At 41.1% G+C, this 24,181-nt stretch overlaps 1 protein-coding gene across 9 annotated transcripts in view; it reads right to left on the bottom strand.

Annotated features, from left to right (window-relative positions):
- The window catches only part of DST (dystonin), a 337,092-nt gene that overhangs the window by 24,828 nt on the left and 288,083 nt on the right, over positions 1-24,181 (bottom strand). For all 9 annotated transcript variants that reach the window (XM_064145802.1, XM_064145796.1, XM_064145803.1 and 6 more), the window contains 13 exons: positions 22,456-22,557; positions 21,198-21,371; positions 20,254-20,409; positions 17,685-17,882; positions 16,899-17,027; positions 13,232-13,402; positions 11,735-11,890; positions 11,303-11,509; positions 8,924-9,043; positions 4,617-4,786; positions 4,152-4,311; positions 2,516-2,710; positions 434-562 (listed from right to left, as the gene is read on the bottom strand). In XM_064145802.1, the coding sequence (XP_064001872.1) occupies positions 434-562; positions 2,516-2,710; positions 4,152-4,311; positions 4,617-4,786; positions 8,924-9,043; positions 11,303-11,509; positions 11,735-11,890; positions 13,232-13,402; positions 16,899-17,027; positions 17,685-17,882; positions 20,254-20,409; positions 21,198-21,371; positions 22,456-22,557 (2,067 nt within the window). The remainder of the gene's footprint in view (positions 1-433; positions 563-2,515; positions 2,711-4,151; positions 4,312-4,616; positions 4,787-8,923; positions 9,044-11,302; positions 11,510-11,734; positions 11,891-13,231; positions 13,403-16,898; positions 17,028-17,684; positions 17,883-20,253; positions 20,410-21,197; positions 21,372-22,455; positions 22,558-24,181) is intronic.

Genomic DNA, 24,181 nt, shown 5'->3' with positions numbered 1-24,181 from the left:
GGGGAGATTTAGGCTGGAGGTGAGGAGAAAGTTCTTCACTGAGAGAGTCATTGGACACTGGAATGGGCTGCCCGGGGAGGTGGTGGAGTCGCCGTCCCTGGAGCTGTTCAAGGCAGGATTGGACGTGGCACTTGGTGCCATGGTCTAGCCTTGAGCTCTGTGGTAAAGGGTTGGACTTGATGATCTATGAGGTCTCTTCAAACCTTGGTGATACTGTGTGTGATACTTTCTTAGTAGGCCAAGAAGGCTCAACAACCCAACAGCAGTATGGCCACAAAACCATCAAGTCCATTAAATTTCTAACTTCTCTATATAAACAGCTGCAAAAGCAAACACTGGATGGTGGACATGGATAGATGAGGCAGACTTTGCCTCCTTGATCTGCCCTTTAACAGACCTATTGTAATAAAGAGGACTTTTTTTGATTGCTTACTCTGTGTTGGTCTATCAGTGTACGCAAGGCTTCTTCATCATCTGGAAGGACTCCATGGAAGCGAAGAGTCTGCTCTGCCTCTGCCAGCCATTCCAAAAGGACATGGACAACAGAGTGGAATTCTTCTGCCTGTTAGAATACAAGTAGTAGTCACAGTTACTCATGAGAGGATCTGACAGATCCACTGCAGCTTACACAAGGAGACTGAGTCCACATTTGGAGTCATTAATCATGAAGCAGTACTGGCACATTAACTTTCCATTAAAAAAAAAAATCAATGATATATTGTACTACATTTTCATAACTGTAAAAATATCTCATGCTTCTCAAAAAATAATAGGAAGTCTAAAAGCCTGTTCATGCTTTTAGCCATCTGATTTATAGTGTATGTGCAGCTCAGTTGAGAATGTCATGCCTTTATGCTGACAAATTGCATGGGAGGTGCTTTCATGCACCAGCTGGTGAGATGAGAACTGTATTTTCTGCATAGTCTAAATCACTGGTTAAGCAAAATTAACTGACAGCCTGTTGGTGATTAACCCTTTCATGGCTGGAGAAAATAACAAAGTTCCACCTTCTGGCAGAGTCATATTCAGACAAAACTAGTGTTTTTTGGTAGCTCAGGATTGTGCCTGCTGATAAGACTGGGGAGATGGACAAACACAGTACCTTAGGAAAAGCAGGGCAGGAATTTTGTACACTGAATATATCACAACTGCAGGAGCCCCATTCTAGCATTAACTCAGCTCTTCACAGAGGTGTACATCCATATTATTTCAGGTTTGGAAACAATCTAGATGGATCTATTTGTCTGGGATGAGTACCAGCCAGTACTGACATACTCTAACACATGAGTGTGCTCAGCAACAACTTCATTTTTTCTGTAATATAATTTGCCATGCACTGCAACTGTGCCAGTATAAACCTGTTTTCAGTACACAAGTTCACTTCTTTTCAGTAAGGCAGAAAAGGAATAAATAGGATGGTAACCTTCACCTGAGAAAGAACAACCCCAGGTAGCAGTATAAGTTGGGGACTGACTCGTTGGATAGCAGTGACAGGGAAACAACGTGGGGGTCCTAGTGGATGGAAGGCTGAACATGAGCCAGCAATGTGCTCTGGTAGCCAAGAAGGCTAATGGCATTCTGGGATGTATTAAAAGGACTGTGGTTAGTAGGTCAAGAGAGGCTCTCCTCCCTCTCTACTCTACCCTGGTGAGGCCACATCTGGAATGTGTGCCCAGTTCCAGGCTTCTGAGTTCAAAGAGGACAGGGAACTGTTTGAGAGAGTCCAGCACAGAGCCATCATTTAAGGGAGTGGAACATCTTCCTTATGAGGAGAGACTGAGGGAGCTGGGGCTCTTTAGCTTGGAGAAGAGGAGATTGAGGGGTGATTTCATTAATATGAAATATGAGTAAATATGTAAAGGGTGAGTGCCAAGAGGATGGAGCCAGGCTCTTTTTGGTGACACCCAATGACAGGACAAGGGGTAATGGGTGGATGTTGAGACATGGAAAGTTCCATGGAAACATGAGGAATTTTTTTTTTACTGTGAGGATGACAGAACAGGCTGCCCAGGGTGGTTGTGGGGTCTCCTCCTCTGGAGATAGTCAAACCCAGCCTGGATGCTTTCCTGTGTGATTTGGTATAGGTGATCCTGCTCGGGCAGGGAGGTTGGACTAGATCATAGAATCAACCAGGTTGGAAGATACCTCCAAGATCATCCAGTCCAACCTATCCCCCAGCCCTATCCAGTCATCTAGACCATAGCACTAAATGCCTCATCCAGGCTTTTCTTGAACACCTCCAGGGATCACCCTTCATGCTTAACTGTAACTTAGGTAATTTCCTTACATGGTAAGGCCTCTGAAATACTTGCTTTGCATTTGTGGTATAGACTAACAATAACAGCAACTGCTAAGAGGCAAGCAATGCATGAGCAAGAAAACTGGTGTTTCCAAATTCAATTCAAGTGAATGACACACAGTGAAAATGGAATTAAGTTTCTGGTAACTAGATTGCAAGAGATTTTCACTGCTTCTCATAAAGTACACATAGCATCCAGTCATACTACTCCCTTACCTGCCGAAGAGCCTGTTCCAATCGTGTTTGCTTAGATACTGACAGGGCACAAACTGTCTCCCAGCGAGTGCTTAGCTCCTGCATTTGGACTTTGACCCAGGAAGAGTCATCGCGACTGCCTTCTATCAGCTCCCTTGCAGAGCGCTTCAGAGCCTGGACACTGCTTGTTCTTTTTCCCAGCTCCTTCTGGAAAACCTAGGCACCACCACATGCATTTTACATGTTTTAATTCATTAAGGCATAGTTATGTAACAAATAACAGAAAACAGATTTAGTTCGGTCAAGACTAACTTCACCTTAGCGACGCAAAGCGTACGAGTTCTGCTTATTAGATTCCACGTGAAGGTATCTACACTTTACCCTCTTCTAACCAAAAGGAAAGGGAATGTGGTAAGGAAATGTCAGGCAGATGCTGAGAACCCATTCTGATGCAATGCATGGGAAATCTGGGCTCCTTTATCAAAGTAACCGATCCGACACACTGATCAACGCTCGCAATTGCCATGGCAGAAAGAGATCAGATAAAATCCTCACAGTCAAGGAGAAGGAAATCAGAAAAAGCAGAAATAAAACTACCTCTGGGGGGTTTGACTGTAAAGCTTACCACATGGCCATGTATTATGTGAGAGCATGCTCACATTTGCAGATGGAACAGGCTCCAGTTACAGAAAACAAGCTTTTAAAAGCAAGGTATGACAATTGCAGCACACTCTGCCACTACGACTGACTTGTGACATAGAATGGCATTTCAGAAGCAATTCCAGCATATGGCATGCTGATTTTTATAGACAACTCATCTTTCTAGATAATTTTTGTTTCATCAGAGGCAAAGTCTCCTCCTCACTGAACAGTCTTTGGATACTGGAAGTCACTGGTGGATGAACAAAGGGACCTTTACCTCATAAACCTCCCAGGCTCCAGAACTCTTGACTGGGTGCAGCCTTTGCAATACCAACAATTTCCACAGTCATTTCTTCTGATACATTTAACTGCAAAACTGGGATTCAGAGGTACAGTCCCACATTCTCCTGCTTGCTCCTGTTCCCCAAAACACTTCAGTAACAAAATATGGCAGTGTGCCAGCTTAGGCTTTCAGGGCCATAATCTAGTTTTAGACTCCTCTGCATACTTTAAGCATTGCAGCTACATTTCTCCATGAATATACAGCAGCTCTGCAGGTTTGGAAGGCTGCTGAAGTCATGAGTGCACTGGACACTGGGTTAGCAGATGTGCTAAATAAAAAGCCCTGTCAACCCCACAGATATACATAAAGTAACTGTTGCCAGCTCTTGTCATAGAATCATAGAATCAACCAGGTTGGAAGAGACCTCCAAGGTCATCCAGTCCAACCTAGCACCCAGCCCTATCCATTATGTGTATATGTCCATATACACATAATCATAAATGCACACTTGTGATTTTTGACAGGATACTCAAGCAGGGTAACAGTCTGAAACGGAGTATCTCAGCACTAGCTGATGTCAGTGAGTAGTTGTTTACTTCCACAAACATTTTATAGCAATTTTGTGTTATTAAACTACTCTGTGTTTCTGAAAATGACATAACCAGGAGATAGCATTCCAATGCCACACTTATGAACTGCCCAGTAATTAAAGAAGGTTATTTTTGGAATTACCTTGTGATTGTCAATCAGATTCATCACTAAATCAATGTCTCCATGTACTGGCTGATCTTCTGCTAGCTGAGGTTCAATTTTGTATAACCAGTCAATGAGAGCTTGTAAAGCATCAGTAAATTGTCCAGAAAATAACAAGGCTTCCTCCAATTTATTTTGTCTGGAGGGAACAAATCAAAACACACACAAATAAACAACATAGAAAAAAAACCCCAGTCATTCATATACTCTAAGTAAACATTCTGAACATAAAATCACAGCAACCAAGAGCTTTAAATCAGTGTTTCTCTTTCTAAACAGTAAGGCACTCTTCCACTTGCCCAGACCTCTTCCACACCATCACTGAAGTGCTTTATACCACTCTTAATTATCAAACAAGCCAGCCACTCCCATTTCACATAACAGAAGCCAAAAGAATTCTCCTAAGCCTTTATCTGCTGAGTCATTAGATTGGTTTTCACTTACCTTTCCACTGACTTTCCACAGATTGTATCCCATTTATCCCTCAGTTCACTCAGCATATCATCAAGTTTCAAACTGTCATCAGCCAAGGTGGTTTTCTCTTTCAAGGAGCGTCCAGTCCTATTTGTGGTATCATACACAGAGTGTTTGGCACCAAGGGATTTTTGGAATTCCTATGTAGATGGAAGAAAAAGAGAACACACATATAGCATTAACTGCCTACAGGCCACAGAGTTAATCATCTTTAATGTACTATTTGCAATGCAAATTGTAAATGTTGCTGAAAGAAACTTTTAAGCTTCCTGCCAAACTTGTAGTCTGCTAGTACCATGGTGCACCTGGCATCATATGGGGCTTGACATCAGGAGAATCCCTTTCTGGGGATACAACTCTACATCTACTGAACAACTGCCAGAAAAAACCTTCCTGCCTATGGTAGGGAATGATTCTGGGCCTAGCATAATACTTTCTTTTCTATAAGGGTCTGTATGGTAGTCAGGACAATGTGGAAGAACTCTGCTTTGCCAACCATGAACTGAGCAGTCTCCACGCTGCATTTTTACATACTAAGATTTCAAGCCAGCATGGAGTACTGCAAGGGTTATTTATTTTGTTTTAGTTCAGCATAGCCAAGCCAGGAAACTTACAATCACAATAATTTAACCCTCCTAAGATTGAAGCATGCTATTACTGGGAAGAACTGTATGACAAAAGTATACAGATCCAGGCACAAGAAGCATCTGGGTGACATTCCAATAACAGAGTCTGGGCTGAAAGTCACGATCACAAGCAGGTTTCTATGATCCAGGACTTTTAAGATGACTGTGATAGAGCAGTTACATCTGCCTGCCAGCTCCTTCTGCACACAGTCTCTGGAAACTTTAAAGAGGCACAGAGGAGCACATAGAAACACAGCTCCCTCCGATACCACAGAGGAGTTAAACACCTGACAGACGAAATAACTGAATGAACACAGCCAGAATCCAAAAATCATCTCTACACAGGAGCTTTGAAATGGTAGCAATGTTTAAAGCATTTTATTGCACACCTTTTTGAACTGCTAGGAGGAAAACTACTGGGAAAAAAAAATCCACCAGTGTGATTTAGGAAACTCATGTAGAAAGAATCAAATAAAGACTTTTTTTCCTTTGTCACAAAAACACATTAGGTCAAAAGATCTCTCCCTCCACATTTGCTGAAAGTGGTTCTCAGAGCAATGTTCAGCATCATCACATCCATCAAGCAAATGATTACAGCTTACAACTTCTAGTAATTCCTCCTCAGGGTATGTAAAGATTGCAAAGAATCCTCAGGGTGGCTGCTGGCAGAGGCATAGCCGCTCACCTCCAAGTGGCAAGCTGTTCCCAGCTGGCCTGCACCAACCTGTGCCACAGCAGCTCACAACTCTTCCACCAACTATGCCATATGCCCACATTGTCATCTGTTCTTTTTAGATGTGAATGTGTGTCAGGGAAAGCTCAAGTGGAACAGAGTTATTTTAAGAAGGAGGCAGACATCAGATTATGTTATACAGACAGTATGGCAACTTCACCCAGGGTGATTCAAGGTTCCCTTATTGGAATGTGCTTGGTATTTTGCACTGTAATGTCCTTATTTCAGGGTTATTGCAGGATTTAAAAGGAACTGAGGATCAAAATCCAGTAGCCAAAAAAAACCAACCAAAAAACCCCAACGTTTCCTTTTGCTTCAGTATTTGATTCACGCTTAAGAAACAATACAAACACCATCATCAAGCCAGAACTACAACAAACCACAAACCATTTCCAACATTAAAACAAGCCATTATTTATAACGTTTCCTTCAATACAAACAATGTATCTGTCCTCCTTTTAATTGATGGGGTTTATTAACTACCTAACACTACATGCACACTGCCACTTGATATGCACGAAGGAACACATTGAAATTGCAGCCTCAGAAGGATCACACAGGAAAAACAAACTGAAATTTAACCAGGTAATTTAAAGGTAAACAGAGGGTTGCAGTGAATTCACTCTTTGAGAGACTACACATACTGCACCAAATTACTTTAATTTGATTTTACAGAGGTGCAACAGAGAGCAGATTTTGGCTTGAACTGCCAGAAGCAGACAGGTAAAAATAGTGAAATCTCAGCTTCCTTCTAAGGAAGATGGGAACATACAGATAAAAATTAACCAAGTTCATCTAAACATACTCTAAGGAGCATTCAGCATTAGCACAAGAATGGACTAGGTGACCTAGGAAGGCTTCTCCCATTCCTGACTTTTAAAAACAAGAAAAAATTGCTGATAAACAGACCATGAATAATCCCCAAAAAGTCCCTGGCAACACTCTAGATGAAAGGGAGAGAGAAAACATACTATCTTGGCTTTTTTCTTTCAGGACCTTGTTTGGGGTTTTTTTGGCAGTGACAACTGGCACAGAGCAAATCCAAATTGCTTACAGCACATACAAAGCACACACTCAGTTCAGATAGCAAAACAGTTAACTTCAAGAAGCAAGGAAACCTTCAAGGCTGGACAAAAATCTCTAAGAGAGACACGAAGGGTATATGTGGGAGTGGAAGGAAAGGACTCAAAATACAAGGAAGGACATTGCAGTGTTAGGAGGTTTGACAGCTCATTAAAAAACAATTGAGTCGATTTCTTGTGGGGGGGGTTGTTTGGAGTTTGAAGTCACAAAGTTCACAGAACTCCCTCTCTCTCCTGCACATTCATCTTCTTCCTCCAAATGGCCAGTTTCATTCCTAATGCCCCTGGTGCCACATTCCATCCCATTCAGCAATGAGAAATGAGATTCAAACTCTAATAGCTATTTTTCTATACAAAGTAAAGCTGGAGAAAAGTTATCTTGGGAGAAGTGATGAGTCTGCCAAGCCCTGTGAGGAAACCTGGGCTCATGAAACGTACTGTGGTAAGTATAAAGAATAAGTGGAATCATCCAGTTTAATGTTTCAGAAGACCTGAGGAGAATGAAAGACTGAAAGTGAAACCTGAGGACCTGAAAGGATGTCAAAACACAGTCACAGCCTTGACTGCAGAAGAGTGGAAGGGTTAAAAGACTGTCAGTCAGAGAAATCAAAAGACTCTCTTAATAGAATGATTTCTCCCCCACGCCAGTTCTCATCACTGACTTCAAATCCTGGCAACAGCAGCAGCAATCCCAGATCTAAAATTGCAGAGTTAGCTTAAAAGAATGTTAATGTAGCTTTTATCTAAAAAGTTTTAACTGCAAACATAGGTAAAACTATTTTTGCTTGACCAAGAGCCAGCTTCCCCATATTAAAGGAGAATGTTTTCCTGGTTGATAAACAACACTTGAATCATCACATGAACTGAGAGATGATAAAAAATGTGAAGGAGACAGATGCAGTAACCCATCGTTAGTTATACAGGGCAAAACTTGCTGGAGGTACAATCATCAGAAACTTTGCTGAGAAAGATATGTGAACCCTTGGGGATACTGTGCAGAATGACAAACTAGGAGTAAACAGAGAACAATAAAACTGACATGAAAAGCAGAAGTAAATGTATGCCAAAACGAACAACTCTTCAATATTGTGTCCTGATGAAAAGCCTCCACAATCAATCTTGAGACACTGCCTGTCTACTGCTCACCCACTTGATCCTCAGTGATATACTATTCTAGGCTCTTTACCAACAAAAAAATGAAGTCAGGACTTCTCCCATTCTTACTTTTGCTCTGTCTAACTTATGGAGCTTTTACATGATCATTGTTTGAAAAACTAGGCCAACCAATGAGGTTTTTACACGATGGAAAGCTGGTCCTGGAATTTTGAATCCCCAAAAGAGAACCAATCATTGCTACTAACTGTGTCATTGTACTTTCTCAAAGAGTTCATTAATATTTCTTCTTAACATAAAAAGAGTCTGCCAGTCAAAATACAGGATTTCTCAGGTCTGAGGCAGTCCAGTAGTACTGAAAGGAAAATCTCAACCCAAATAAAGAGATGGTAAATTTATGCTTTAAGGACTGACAAAAAGCCTGTAGTAAGACCTCTTCACAGCATCCTATTCTGAGACAGTGTTGCTTTATTTTGCAAAATTTCTGTGGTGCTGCATTTCTGCCTCTATTATTCAGAGTCAACCAATCCCCCACATATATGGACCTGTGAAACGTTTTCTGTCACTCCTCACACATAACAAACTATTATTTAACCTGTTGCTAACAAGAACTCCACTGTAGTGAGGCCACATATCTGCTTCCTTTGATGACTGACCAGTACAGTGCTGATAGACTTACCTACATCACACTGGAAACTCTGCATTTTATCACTCATGACTCACCTTATGCTGTGCAAGCTGCGCCTTTATTTTGTCAGGGTCATTTGCAATTTCAAGATCTGAGTCCAAAGACTTCTCTGACTCCTCCAACCATTCCATAAGTTTGTGCCAGGCTTCATGGAACTGCATCACAGTGAGATTTGCACGGATTTTAAAATTCACTGGTTCATGAAATAGTCCAAAACCATTAAACCCCAAACAATTCTCCATAGCCCAAACAAGCAAACTTCAGAAAGATTTGGTATGCTTTTTCTCCCTGGTGTCTTACACAGGATTAGCTCAATCATGTGCCCACTGGACTTAGCCTCCCTTCTCCCAGGTGAATTAGTAACCTTTTAAGGGCATGACCTGGCACACTTACTATGAATCTTTCCAAGACAGAATTGCTAACTTCTGTCAATAGGATCATTTAGAATCCTGTATTTCTAGTAATGAATAGTCAATCCAGCAAGAGTGGGGCTTAGACTATGAGACAACAAACAGAAATCACTAGAGAAAAGTCCTATCTGGTTGACTGCCCAAGATTTTCCTTGGGATGCTCATAAATGCTCCCATTAGATCAAGCTGTATCTCGACGGGCAAGGAACAGGCTCTTGATCTTCCTTCCTGTTTCAACAAAGACTGCTGCAGGGAAGGAAGCAGGAAAAGAACAAAAATTTGACCAGCTTTCACAAAGTGGGATCCCTTTGGGATTCAGCTTTTCTTAGCTGGTCATTTTTCTCTCCATGTGTCTTTCAAAAATTCTTCTTGCCTGGGCTGCCTACACATGGAAGCAAATAAAACCAGAGCTCCTGGACCCACCGAGTTGTTCAGGGCTGTGGATCTGGCCTCAACACTAACATCCTTTTCAGCAATGCTTCTGGTACTACAGGATGGCCAGGGGATCAGACTCACCCAGCACGGATTTAGGAGGGGCAGGTCCTGCTTGACCAACCTCATCTCTTTTTATGACCAGGTGACCTGCCTGGTGGATGCAGGGAAGGCTGTGGATGTAGTCTACTGGACTTCAGCAAGGCCTTTGACACTGTGTGCCACAGCAAACTCCTGGCCAAGCTGGCAGCCCTTGGCTTGGACAGAGGCATTCTGTGCTGGCTTAAAAACTGGCTGGTGGTGAATGGAGCCACATCCAGTTGGCAGCCAGTCACTAATCATGTGCCCCAGGGATCAGTACTGGGCCCAGTCCTGTTTAATATCTTCACTGATGAGTGGACTGAGCCTAGCATCAGTCAGCTTACAGGCAAGAGCAAGTTTGGAGCACGTGTCCATCTGTTAGAGGGCAGGAGGGCTCGCAGAGGGACCTGGACAGGGTAGATGGGCACAGTCCAACACCATGAGTTTTAACAAGGCCAAGTGCAGGGTTCTGCATTTTGGCCACAACGACCCCATGCAGTGCTACAGGCTGGGGACAGAGTGGCTGAAGAGCAGCCAGGCAGAGAGGCACCTGGGGGTGCTGGGTGACAGCCAACAGCACATGTGCCAGTGGTGTGCCCAGGTGACCAATGGCATCCTGGCCTGTATCAGGAATAGTGTGGCCAACAGGACCAGGGAAGTCATCCTGTCCCTGTACTCGGCACTGGTTAGGCCACACCTTGGGTACTGTGTCCAGTTCTGTGGCCTAATTTATTGCTTAGAGAAGTTCTTACTCTGAGTTGAGTACCAGTAACAGTGAGCATGGGAACATGATTTGGCTGTGAACATGACCAAATCTTGAATGGTCATGTTCACATGAATAAGAAGCAGCTAGAGCTTCCTACTGATATTTAGACATGCCTTTCACACATTTTGCATCTTATCACTTGTGGTCCTCAGTGAGGGGAACATGAATCTGAGGAGGGGGAAAAATAATGTTCCTTGGTAAGATAAACGGTGTGAAAAACCTTCCCAGGCTTTTAAGAAACTGAATGCAGCTATCTTACCACACAGAGGGTATCAGAAGAGTAACTAATTGAGAGACTGAGGAAGTGATGAGTACTTATCAAGGCACAGTGTAAACCCAAGGGAAAAAAAAAGATCTAAGGAATGCTCCCACAGCTTAGTGAAAAGGGTTCATCACTTTCTTTAAAATAGAAGGGGTTGATTGTGAAACTCCTTTTTGAGGACAGATGGCTCTACTATACATCTGGAAGCCATACTCTAACTTTCTTCTTTCAGCCTATCTGGTATTGCAGACAGAAGTCACTGCTCAGGTTGAAAACGATGCTTTCATTTCACAAATGAAGTGCTCTGTGATCGAATCACAGAAATTGCTCCACTAACTCATCAGTGTCTGTTACACTAACCCCAGGCTTACTTGAAAGTACTTTAAAGCACCATATTCCTCAAGGGTCTGGATGTAATTACAGCCAAGTTCAAAGAGCTGTACAACAGCTGTTGTACGATTACCTGTTTGGCTCTTTTCCTTGCATCATCCAAAGCTCGTCCCCTTTCAACTAAGCGTTGAACGACTTTTTCCCATCGACTCTGTACACTAATCAGCAGATTCTTAATAAGGACAACATCCTGTTTCTGGCTGAAATATTTCAAGTGAGTTCCAGTTTTGTCCAGCTCTATGATCTGATCACGATGAGAATTCACTTCTGTGGCAAAAACCTTGTAAAAAAGGGGAAAAAAAAAATACTCTGAATGCTAGTGGCTAAAGAAGACGGCAAACGTTCAGTTTAATACAGAATGATGTAGCCACAGAGACTATAAAATGCAATTTTAAGACAAATTATATGTTTCTTTGAGTGCTAGTGTGACAGGGTTCATTTGGACATTGTTAAAGTGTCTCCACAGAGTGGGAGAAAAACATCACACATCTGTTTCTTTACATACCTTGTGTTCATCAATTTGAAACAAGACAGTGTCCAAGATAAGACTTGGCCGAGAAGCTGCAGTTAGAGTCTGCTCAGCCTGAGTAAGCCAATTGATGAAATCTTGAAGAGAGTTGTGGAACTCCATTGCTAAATTGAGGGCTTCTTCCAGTTTGGTCTGCAAAGAGAGGTCATGCTTTAATGGCAGCTGATACTGTGCGCCGGCTTCAGCCAAGTAAATGATTTTAGTTGAGCATTGTGAAGTAAATAATTTCAGTTTAGCATTTAGCTCAGCATTTAAAAAACATTTATCCAACTGAAAATGTCTGAGTTTTAAAAATAACAGCCTATAGTTCAGCATATTAAAAGAGATGAACAGAACAGTGAAATTATGTGTAACAGGTGAGTATAAAACACCTCACCTAGTATCAAGATAAAAAATTCCACATTAGAACACTGCGTTTTAACCCTAGGGGACATATGGGTGTATCAATTTCAAGACAGTAACAGTAGAATCCCAGAAATCCAAGATGCTAGCGCACTTGGATGACCCTCAAAAGGTCATCTAATTTATTCTCTTATACTATAGAAAGACCATGTTTGCCTGGACCACTTTTTTAAAGCAAAACCCAACTGTCGCTTTGGTTGCCTGAACCAAGACTCTTTTAGGATAGAGAATTTTTGTTGATCCTGAGACAGCAGCCTCAGACATCGACTTTGAAACAAACTTTCAAACCATCCTAAGCTGAGTACTCCAATGTTGTATCTTCCTGCAAGAAGGTGCTCATGTTGACTATTAATGAGACACTCTTACATTATACAGTTCCCTCAAGAGACATCAGCATTCTTACTTTAAAATATGACTAAGTTCTGAGTTAAATATTTGTGCTTTATACACATTAGGGCTGTAAAGAGAACTCCTCTGTCTGTATTTGTTAATATTCTTCATTGTTTGCTTAAGGTAGAACAAATGGACTGTACTTTGTGAAGGAATGAAAGCAAAATGAAGATAATAGGGAACTGCATGCTGCAGATCAGTGAATTCATGCCATTGCTCTACATTAGAAGTCACCTGAAGTAAGTGGCAGAAGGTAAATTGTTTGGGAATTTAAGGAGAAAATGGATAAAAGCTAGGAAAACTAATGCAGCTCTTCTGCACTGAGAAAGGCATAAACTTGAATGATCAAATAGTTTATTCAATCTCTCATGTCTATGATTACTGCAATGAAAACCAGAAAAGCCTTCACCATACCAAATAAGCTTTATCAGTAACAGCTAATGCATTTCTGTAACAAGACTTCTGCGATTCTCACCACCCTCCCCAATTATGGATAATCAACTTCTTGAATCCCACTTTTTCCTCCAGTACATTGTAAGCACAACAATAAATTCTGTGTAACTGTCTCTACAACCAGTTTTAAACCTGAAAGATGAAGCAAGTAAGTCTGCATAAAAGGACTGAACACTAACATCCTTAAATACATGATTTACACTTCTGTTTTTAAGTAAAACCACATACTTTTCTTTCACTGAGCTTTGTTTGTACTGATTCCCATTTTTCTTTTAAGTTATTTATGTCCTGCTCAACGTTTGTCTCAGAAGACTCTGGGCATCTTGCAAGCATCTGCTGGCCTTTCTGCATTAGACGCTTATATGTCTCCTCTTTGGCTTCAAAGGCAGCACAGAGTTCCTAAATAAAACAAGCACCAGAAAATAGGTCAGGTAGAAATTCCATATTCTTTACAATAGCTACTACAATTATTTATTCCTCCCTCAACATTTAATGGACATGATTAACATTAATAAAGGATACATATGTAATTCATAAACAGCCAAATGTGCAAAGAAAGGGCCCAATTCTACAGGAAACAGGAACTTGTATTGTCTGTCAGATGTTTTCTCTGAGATCCAAAGCTTGGCAAAGAAAGTACTATGCACTTATTGCACAAGACTTGCTACAGTTGGTTTCGAGTCCAACTGTAGCTGAAATACAAAAAGTGTCAGAATTACACAGCATGCTGAAAGCCCAAACCTACCCAACATACATTCAGAAGCGAGTGAGACAACTTGGGAGGTCTGCTTTATTGTACACTGCCTAACTATTCTGTATTGCACACCACAGAATCATAAAATCAATCAGGTTGGAAGAGACCTCCAAGATCAGCCAGGCCAAAGTAGCACCCAGCCCTATCCAGTCAACTAGACCATGGCACTAAGTGCCTCATCCAGGCTTTGCTTCAACACCTCCAGGGATGGCAACTCCACTACCTCCCTGGGCAGCCCATTCCAATGCCAATCACTCTCTCTGCCAACAACTTCCTCCTAACATCCAGCCTAGATTTCCCCCAGCACAACTTGAGACTGTGTCCCCTTGTCCTGTTGCTGGTTGCCTGGCAGAAGAGACCAACCCCCACCTGGCTACAACCTCCCTTCAGGTAGTTATAGACAGCAATGAGGTCCCCCCTGAGCCTCCTCTTCTCCAGGCTAAACAACCCCAAAGATGAAGTGGCAAGAGCTCCCATACATCCCTCTGACTCAAAAGGGTATGTGCAATATTTGATGCAGAAAATTCAACATGTACCAATGAAATTGTGCAGCCTCCCAGATCATAGAATCAAACAAGGAACGTCTTCCAGGAGATAAGCAGTTAGTGGTTTGCAAATAGGAGGAAAAGAACTTTTCCCTCCAATTCCCAGGACGAGCAAAAACCCAGCATTTTCTTAAAGAGATGGTCTACATAGGATTGTAACCGACCACAGGGGAAGGCAAAGCAGGAAGCAGATTCAACCAAGAGCTAGGATTTTACCAGAACAGAAAGTTTCCTTGCCTTTTTCTGAGGATTATGGAGGGTGGTGTCACCTAGCCTGCTTTGTCCTATCTTCCCAACTTCCCTACACTATTTCTGGTTTCCATAACTCCCCAGTGCATCTGATTTTGCTGCAGTTGAAGGATTCCTCAGATGTAAACATAAGGAGGGCACAATAGATGAGACACAGCATGGCAGCAAACACTGGGGCTTGGTCAGTCTAAGGCAGTGGTTAATTCTGCCATACAGTCACAAGACTGTAGGGAGGGCAGCAAGAATTAAAGTTCTTTTAAAGGAGGATCTAAGAAACTAGATTGTTCATTTAAAAAATGGAACAGCCAAAAAAGCCTCTTTTTATAGTCCCTTTCTTGCTAGTGCCCTGCAATGTTTCTTTGTATCTTTTGTTTTCCTGGAACTGTCTTCAGCTGGAAATGCTGCCCAGACTCAACTCAATTTGCGAACAGATTATGGTTGAGGGCTCTTTTATGCATGTCTGGAGAAACAGACTGTACACTCAAGAAGATGGGTCATAACATAATTTCCAATGAAAAACAACAATCTAGTGCAAAACTTTCTTCTTCAGTTTCACATCATAAATTACCATGCTTTGTATCACATAAGGGCAAGTTTGAATTTGGAAGATATGGTAAATAGCACAGAGTGTGACAAGTGGCCTGGGCATTTGAGAGAATTTACAGATTCACAGATTCACTGAGGTTTAACTGAACTGAAATCAAGGCACAATTTTTAAAGGTTATATACATTAAAGGATAAGTCAATGAAGTTATATGATGGCCTACAGCATAGTCATCAACCAGGTTGGAAGAGACCTCCAAGATCATCCAGTGCAACCTAGCACCCAGCCCTAGCCAGTCAACTAGACCATGGCACTAAGTGCCTCATCCAGGCTTTGCTTCAACACCTCCAGGGATGGCAACTCCACCACCTCCCTGGGCAGCCCATTCCAATGCCAATCACTCTCTCTGCCAACAACTTCCTCCTAACATCCAGCTTAGACTTCTCCCAGCACAACTTGAGACTGTGTCCCCTTGTTCTGCTAGTAGTTGTCTGGGAGAAGAGACCAACCCCCTTTTAAAATGTTCACATACAGTTAGGAGATGATTGTATATAGAGCACGTATCTAGTGGAGACATGTTCTAATTGTTTCAGTCATACTACTAGTTAAAGAATCTTTAAACTGAAAGTTATCATCTCTCTTGATTTGCATAGTAAAAAAAGGCATCCAAGGGTATCCTGATTTTCCAGGGAAAAATATTTTGGTCTTGCTTTAACTTCAGGATGAAAAATGGAAAAAAAAAAAACACTAACTCACATGGAATTGTGATTATGTCTCAACTCTTCCAGGGGAAAATAACAATAAAAAAGGCTTTATTTTTGTTTCTTTCTTTCTGTCTTTTAAGACAAAAGGGATCTGTGTTTTATTCTAAGTTTCTTGTCATAATTGATTTTAAAACTGTAAATTATTTTTCTCCTCAAAAAACCCTGCCCTGTATTGGTGGGTAATGACCTTTAGCATAATTCCAAAATAAGATCTGATTTTTAAAGCAATGATAATGCAGTGTTTTAATGGCAACTGTGCCAGGCATATTTGAGTTCAAGGACAGTTCAGTAAATACCACTCTCATATCTGAGCCAGGAGACCAGGAGTTCAGGTTTGGGGTTACATCCTGGTCTAACAGCACAGCATGATTTTACATAAATGGAGAACTGTGAATCACTTTCCTTTGAGGGAAGAGATTAAGTTTAAGGGTGTTGGGGGGGTTTAAGCTTTATGGTTCTACAAGGGTGGAGTAATCCATAGAATTTTTCTTTAAAGGAAAGGAAGGGAAGGAAGGGGCTAATTTAGGCATCCTGATCAGGATGGCAGTTCTAATTAAAGCAGAGTGTCTACATGAGCCAGTAGTTCTTATCACATTTGTGCTAGTGAGGATTTTACTGTCAGCTTTTGTTAAAGAATAAAGGATCAAGTTCCTTCACTTATAGTCCAGTGAACCTGAATCACTTTTAAATCCATCAGACCTTAGAAAATGCCTAAATGTAGTTACAGGAACAGAAGGAAGTAGCAATAGGAATAACTGAAAAAAATCTGTAAACTCCATTTTTCTTTCTCAGAATAAGGATGCAAAAGTTCTTGTATTTCTGTCTCAACACTACTAATGGTCTGGTTTTGGGTATATCCCAAATGACTACTTTTCCTGCACTGAAAATAACAGTGTTGTTTGGAAGGCTATTAAATTGTTCTAAGATACTGTACAGATGTTGTGATATACAGAACATGCTCTGTATTTACCATAAACACTCTTGAAAGATAGTTAGTCCTGAAATGCAATTTGCAAAGCATTCTAACACTGATACTTACCATATGTGTATTAAGCTGTTCTCTTGCTGTTTCTGGTAAGCCTCCAACAGGTTTTGATGCCAACAGCTGACGTTCAGTGTCTGTTAGCCACTGCTGCAAATCTTCAACTTCGCCATGGAAACCTTGGGCCTAAATTATATCATAACACTTTAAAGCTTATATCAATGTTCTCCATTTGAATACCAGCTCAGATACAGAAGAACGCTGGCAGCAGATTTAATCAGACACTTCAAATCATCAAAGGAAACGAAAGTTAAAACCAAAACAAAACCAATCAACAAAACCTAAGCCAAACAAACAAAATCCAAAATGCCCTCCAATAACCAACAAAGAAACCCCAAACACCTGCCCCCAAAATGAACAAACAAAAACCACTCCCCCACAAAAAACAATCCACACAACAAAGGGAAAAAAACAAACTCACCCAAAATTTAACTAGCTTAGCCCAATCTAAATGATGAAAACAAAGCCAGAAACCAAATGCATGGACAGTTTGAAAAAAGGCTGAGGGAGTTACTGAGAGATTAGTGTTTTTCCTGAATAATATATCTATACAGACATTTTATCCTTTTAGAACATTTAGGCCAAAAGCTGAAGTCTTGATTCAGCAATACAAAAGGCAGTGGCCACCTGTGGAAGACACAGTTAGATTCAAACTTTCTCCAAACTCAGGAGTGTCTGTGTTACAGTTTTGATTTAGGACAACTTCTAATGCATGTATCTATGTACTTCATGTGAAAACACACTTTCTGGAGTTATCTCTTTATTCAATAATTTCCTGTTCACCTGGATCAAGGCACTCTGCAGCTGCTCTTTCCTTTGTTCTGTTTTTTCCAACACGTTTTGCCAGCGCTGATTCAGAAGTTCCAACTTGCTCCGTAAATTACTGGCTTCTTCAATAGCACTCGACTCAATCAGATCATTTCCTGCTTTCTTAACTGCTTCCACTGTAGACTGATGAGCTAAAACATCATTTTGTAGCACCTACAAGTGTAACACAGGCCATGTTGCTAAGTTATTGAATGAAGGCAATCACAGTGACTGATCTAATCCAGTGGCAAGACCATGATTTTACATCAACACAGGCAACAGCAATTAAAGCTAATAATTAAGGTTTCCTCAATCAAAGGATACCTTGGAACAAACAGTATATACTTTTTGAATACATGGATCTGCATCTGACACTAGGAAAAGTTTTCTTCACTGATAATAGCAAAGAATTATTTCTTCACCTTCTTTATTTTCCTACACACTTTCCTTTCATAGGATTCTTTGGGTTTGAGAATAAGGCATGAAAACTGCGATAGTGCCAACAGCATCACAGTATCACCAAGGTTGGAAGAGACCTCATAGATCATCAAGTCCAACCCTTTACCACAGAGCTCAAGGCTAGACCATGGCACCAAGTGCCACGTCCAATCCTGCCTTGAACAGCCCCAGGGACGGCGACTCCACCACCTCCCCAGGCAGCCCATTCCAGTGTCCAGTGACTCTCTCAGTGAAGAACTTTCTCCTCACCTCAAGCCTAAATTTCCCCTGGCATAGCTTGACTACTTTGTGCATGCTGTGCCACATAACCTGACTCACACAATGGCTTTTCGTGGATTTCAGATCTAAAACATCTTTCATGTTATGTCAGTCTACCAGGACATTTCTGCTGTGGTAAAAGCTGAGGAATTATTGTAATACTCACACCACAAGACCTCCTTCAATCAATTGAAAACCTATTATCAACCACAGTAACACCACTGAAACAAAAACTGTATTTGGGGAAAGGATGTTATTTTCCAAAATATTCTGATCTTGGTCTTTTTTCTTAATCATAAAATAATGCCTTAAAATAGCAGATATTGAGAATAGAAAAATAATATGCAGAATGGTTGGGAAGGGAATGGTAAACCCAATTTAAGAAATTCAAGTTGGTCTTCCATGAGGTCTGCTTTAAACTCACCTCCCTCAGTGTGGTAGCATGTGGAAAAAGTTTAAATCTAGATAGAAAGGAACTTTCATATAGAAAAGACACATTACATTTGCTTTAGTTTCTCTGAGCTAAGCACTTAAAGATATTTTATTTCCTTAGCAGTGAAGAAAGGGATATTCACAGAAGCAGAGGCATCTTATTCCCTCCTTCCTGCTGAGCCTAAGAATAAGGTTTATTTTTTCCCAAGTTATTCAAGAGATGGATGTTTTTCCAGGCTACCACAGGATGCACTGCATGAACTTTCTAACCTATAAACTCTGTTTCATGAAAAGGAAGTAGGTTCATTGATGTGCTTGCTTAACTCCTTCAGCATTGAAGGCAGATGAAGTCATAAACACGTGGATGCTTCTTCAGTAGTACAACATTTCTGTTTGACCAGAATATAAGGGGTTTATGGACTGGAAGCTGCATTTGTAATAGTGTTTTTTAAAGGGCTTGTTTCTAACTGAAGTCACAAAGGGCATGTAGATATTGTACTCTGGCTCAATTTCCAGCTGACCATACAAAGGGTTTCAGAAGCTGCAAAACTGCATTAACAAAACCAATGAAAATGCCTTCATTATCTGTGTAGTATCAAGTTCAATCAATTATCTTAAACCCAAAATGGACTCATTATTTTTCACATCACAATCAGGCCAAAAATGAAGTGGAAGATTTAAAGAAACAAAGAGGATTTATGAAGTTAGTTTGAAGTGCTATGAATAGCACACACAAAGAGACAGAGAACATCTTCATTCTTCAAAGTAAGGGTGCAATGGAAGTGTTCTTACTTGGGCTCCCAACTGACAATAATCAATAAAAACACTAAAAGAAACCAACAAAAAATTAACCCTGTGTAGAAGAGAGAAAAAGATGGGGACACATGTCTCTGAACTTTGCTGATACTTTCAGAGAAGCAGTCCCTGTGTCAGCTGGACCCAGCTGAGGTACAGTTTTGCACAATTCAGCACAACAAACCCCTCTTTTCTGAAAAGAAAGAAAGGGGAAGAAAAGATGTGTAGTGGTCACATGCTTTGTGAGAGCTGGCCTGAACAGAACTAATCAAGGAGTTTATTGCTTCAAGGTGTACAGCAGGTTCAATAACTTTTGAGTTCCCTGGGTCAGATGAAGTTGAATAAAAGGTGGAGATTAAGGTGAGTTGCTGTGAGCTGCTCTTTTTGGCTAAATCCTCTATGACTTACATGGAATATGGAAGGAATATAGATGAGTAAAAAGAAAATTATTAGTTAGTCCAAGCCTGCATTTCAACTATAATCTGCTTCTTGAAAATCACTACGGAGAAATACTTATCAAGTGTTAAGTTTTACTACAAGGCTCACCACTAAGATAAACATCAGAAGAGCATTACAGTTAATAGTCATTATAATTACATACATGATGTTTGGCAAGTTCAATTTCAATAGCCTTGGGGTCTCCACCCACAGGTTTCTGTTCATTCAGCAACTCTTCGGTATGTGTCAGCCACGTTAGTAACTCGTCCAGGGCATGCTGGAACTGCCCCAAGGCTAACAAGGCACCTTCCAGCTTGTGCTAAAGTGAAAAGAAAATTAACAATAAAATGGTTTCACAATGCTATTGAATTGGCTTACATTAACATTAGTCACCGTAATCCAGAGTGGAATCCATGTAAATGATAGCATAAAACCCAAGGAGTTACCCAACATAAGCAAGTGCTTTGTAGTAGGAGCTGAGTTAGCAATTTCATTGTAAAATCCCTACATTCCAGACTTAAATTCCTGACCTTTGAAGCCCTCATGTAAGCAGAGTGGAGATATGACAGTAGTTTTCCTTTATGTTAAATGTAATTTAAATATAAATGCAATTTGGTGCATTAGATTTTTATCTTTAGTTTGCCAATTTAAAGAAACCCAACAAAGTGCTTCAGGGTACTGCACCTTTAAATCTCTTCTTCACTTTCATAATTTAAGGAAAGAACACTCTGTTTGATATAAAGTTGTTATACTATCTTTTTTTTATCCCACGTGCTCAGTTCAGCACCTAGCATTACTTTTGTACTTGTAAATACATTTTGAACTGCTATTTAAGATGTCATCAAATAACCACAATGAAAGAAAAATGATTCTTCATGGCACTGCTGGTAGAGGAAGCGACCAAAAAAAAGCACCCCACTGCTAAGGGTTTAAAAAACATAAACCCAATTCAATAAACTGTAATCTTTAAATCCTAATATATATAGTTCTGTAATTTCAAAATTAAAAAGAACAGGCAAATTGATAGAAACATTAATACCCACTAAGAAGTTCTTCTCAAAACAAATCCAAGTCACAAATAAAGTCCACATCTTCGAGGTTATTTACCTGTCTGCTTATAATTTTTTCTTCTAGGGCATCCCACATGAGTTTGAGCTCTGAGAGAGGGTCTTGTACAGTGTGCTTGTCACTCTCCTGTGTTACCTTCTTCAGCAACAGTTCTGCCTGATGGTTCAGCCTCTCCATTTCTATCTGCTGCTGATAAGCTTCTGTCTTAAATTGCTATGGTAAATAAAAAAATTAAACAAAAAAACACAAGTTATGCTTGAATAAAGTATAACACAGCAGCTTCTACAATACTAATAGATCACCACTGACTTCATATATTTGGGAGTTTGTTTTTGAGAGCCAAAAGACTTGCAAGACATTGATGATCCAGACAGTCAGCTGATAAAATGCACCATTACCTTACTACTCTAGTAGATACCACTGTGACCAGAGAACAATAAAGATGCACAATGGGAAAGCATTCTCCAGTTATCTCCCTGATCTGTAAAGATGACAGTTCTTATCTTGACTAACTTCTAGGTTTTGTGGTTGTGATAATACTTCAAACAGAATTATTCTTCAGAAGAATTGAAAGCAGTTTTTCTTCAGCAGCGCACCCTTCTGTACACACAATTAAGGCAGCAGTCTAAACACAACTTGCATACATGTAGCTGGGGAAGACTATGGTTCATTTGAAGTTACATCATAAAATAAACAACCTACCCACAGCCAAAAAAGCACAGCAGTGAACAACAAAACCAAGGCCATGGCCTGACTGTTATATATCCCTGGGTTTTATGTGTAACATAACAGCCTGCCAACATCAGGTGCATACTCTGTCACAGATCTGCACAGGCAGGGTTTTTAGGCTGAAATGTTGATTTCTGGCTTACTCATGGATTGGGAATGTCATGATCTGTATGAGCATTTAAATAAAGCCTGAAGTGGCAGAATTGAGGCTTTGGAGGCATTCTCTCAGAGCCTTATGGCAGCTGTTCATGGTAGAAACCAGAACATGTGAAGGTCATTGTAAAAGAAGCCTATACATAATATAACCTTATAGCCTCTAGAAAAGGAGTGCCATTACAAATAACACTGGACTACCAGAATATATTCACACTGCAAATCATAGTCTCACCAAAATCTGGAATATATTTTCAAATGGAAATCTTGCAATTAAAATGTTATTTGACATTTCCACACAGTTTCTTTCTTACTAGAAATTGGCTAAATGCTTTTGACACTTGAAAAATACTGAAGGACACATTAAAATGCAGACAGAATAAAATATAAATGAAATAAAATTGCTAGCTCATACCTTAAGTTCTTCAGTTTGCTGCTTCACAGTCTCTAGATCTGTTCCAACAGGGGACATAGATGCTAACTTGCCACCAGCAATGTCTACCCAGTCAAATATGGCCTGAAAATCAGTTTGAAATTCTAGTGTGAGCAGGGAAATACTTTCATGTTTGAAAGCTGTACTAAGTAAAACATCAGACTTTAATTTTTTCATTCCAGAGAATAATATTGCTGTGCTCTTTGAAAGAAAATACAGTTTTCTTCAGCAAAACCTAGGTTCCTCTGAAATACAAGGAATCAAATACTAACAAAAGTATTCCATATGACAGTTATGGGAATGTATATCACTCTGTGCTGGGTCAAGAACTGGCTGGATGGCAGAGCCCAAAGAGTGGTGGTGAATGGTGCCACACCCAGTTGGCAGCTGTCACTAGTGGTGCTCCCCAAGGATCAGTGCTGGGCCCAGTCCTGTTCAATATCTTTACTGATGATCTGGACGAGAGGATTGAGTCCAGCATCAGTAAGTTTGCAGATGACACCAAGCTAGGAGCAGCTGTGGAGCTGTTGGAGGGTAGGAGAGCCCTGCAGAGGGACCTAGACAGGCTGGATGGGTGGGCAGAGGACATTTAACAAGACCAAGTGCAGGGTTCTGCACTTCAGCCACAACAACCCCAAGCAGCACTACAGGATGGGGACAGAGTGGCTGGAAAGCAGCCAGGAGGAAAGGGACCTGGGGGTACTGGTAGATAGTAGGCTGAAGATGAGCCAGCAGTGTGCCCAGCTGGCCAAGAGAGCCAATGGCATCCTGGACTGCATCAGGAACAGTGTGGCCAGTAGGGCAAGGGAGGTTATTCTGCCCCTGTACTCAGCACTGGTCAGGCCACACCTTGAGTCCTGTGTCCAGTTCTGGGTCCCTCAATTCAAGAGAGATGTTGAGGTGCTGGAAGGTGTCCAGAGAAGGGCAACGAAGCTGATGAGGGGCCTGGAACACAAACCCTATGAGGAGAGGCTGAGGGAGCTGGGGGTGTTGAGCCTGGAGAAGAGGAGGCTCAGGGGGGACCTCATTGCTGTCTACAGCTACCTGAAGGGAGGTTGTAGCCAGGTGGGGGTTGGTCTCTTCTGCCAGGCAACCAGCAACAGAACAAGGGGACACAGTCTCAAGTTGTGCTGGGGGAAGTCTAGGCTGGATGTCAGGAGAAAGTTGTTGGCAGAGAGAGTGATTGGCATTGGAATGGGCTGCCCAGGGAGGTGGTGGAGTCACTGTCCCTGGAAGTGTTCAAGCAAAGCCTGGCTGAGGCACTTAGTGCCATGGTCTAGTTGACTGGCTAGGGCTGGGTGCTAGGTTGGACTGGCTGATCTTGGAGGTCTCTTCCAACCTGGTTGATTCTATGATTCTACATGCTGCAAGACTGAACTTCTATTAGCAGCAATACTCTGCCAGTACCATTCAGGATGAGTAAGCTTTCTACTATCAGCAATTTTTATGAATAATCCAAAAGGCAAATACAAGACAAACTGTCCTGCACTCCTCTGGAGCAAAAATGTAAGGCAGTAGTTGAATAACACAATTTAAACTATGATTACAAACAAATGGCTTTTGAGGAATAATGTAATCTATGTAAGGAACATGGCCCATGCAGTACATAATAGGTAGGGAAGGGCCATAACTGTGCTTAATTGAATCTCTGTAGGATAATACAGTCATAACTTCAAAAAACAAATGAGGTTCTTTTGCACAACCACCC

This window comes from Pogoniulus pusillus, chromosome 7 (assembly GCF_015220805.1).
Source record: "Pogoniulus pusillus isolate bPogPus1 chromosome 7, bPogPus1.pri, whole genome shotgun sequence".
Classification (NCBI taxonomy): domain Eukaryota; kingdom Metazoa; phylum Chordata; class Aves; order Piciformes; family Lybiidae; genus Pogoniulus; species Pogoniulus pusillus.
Note: the sequence above shows the minus strand (reverse complement) of the source record. Positions and strands in the feature narration are given on the sequence as shown.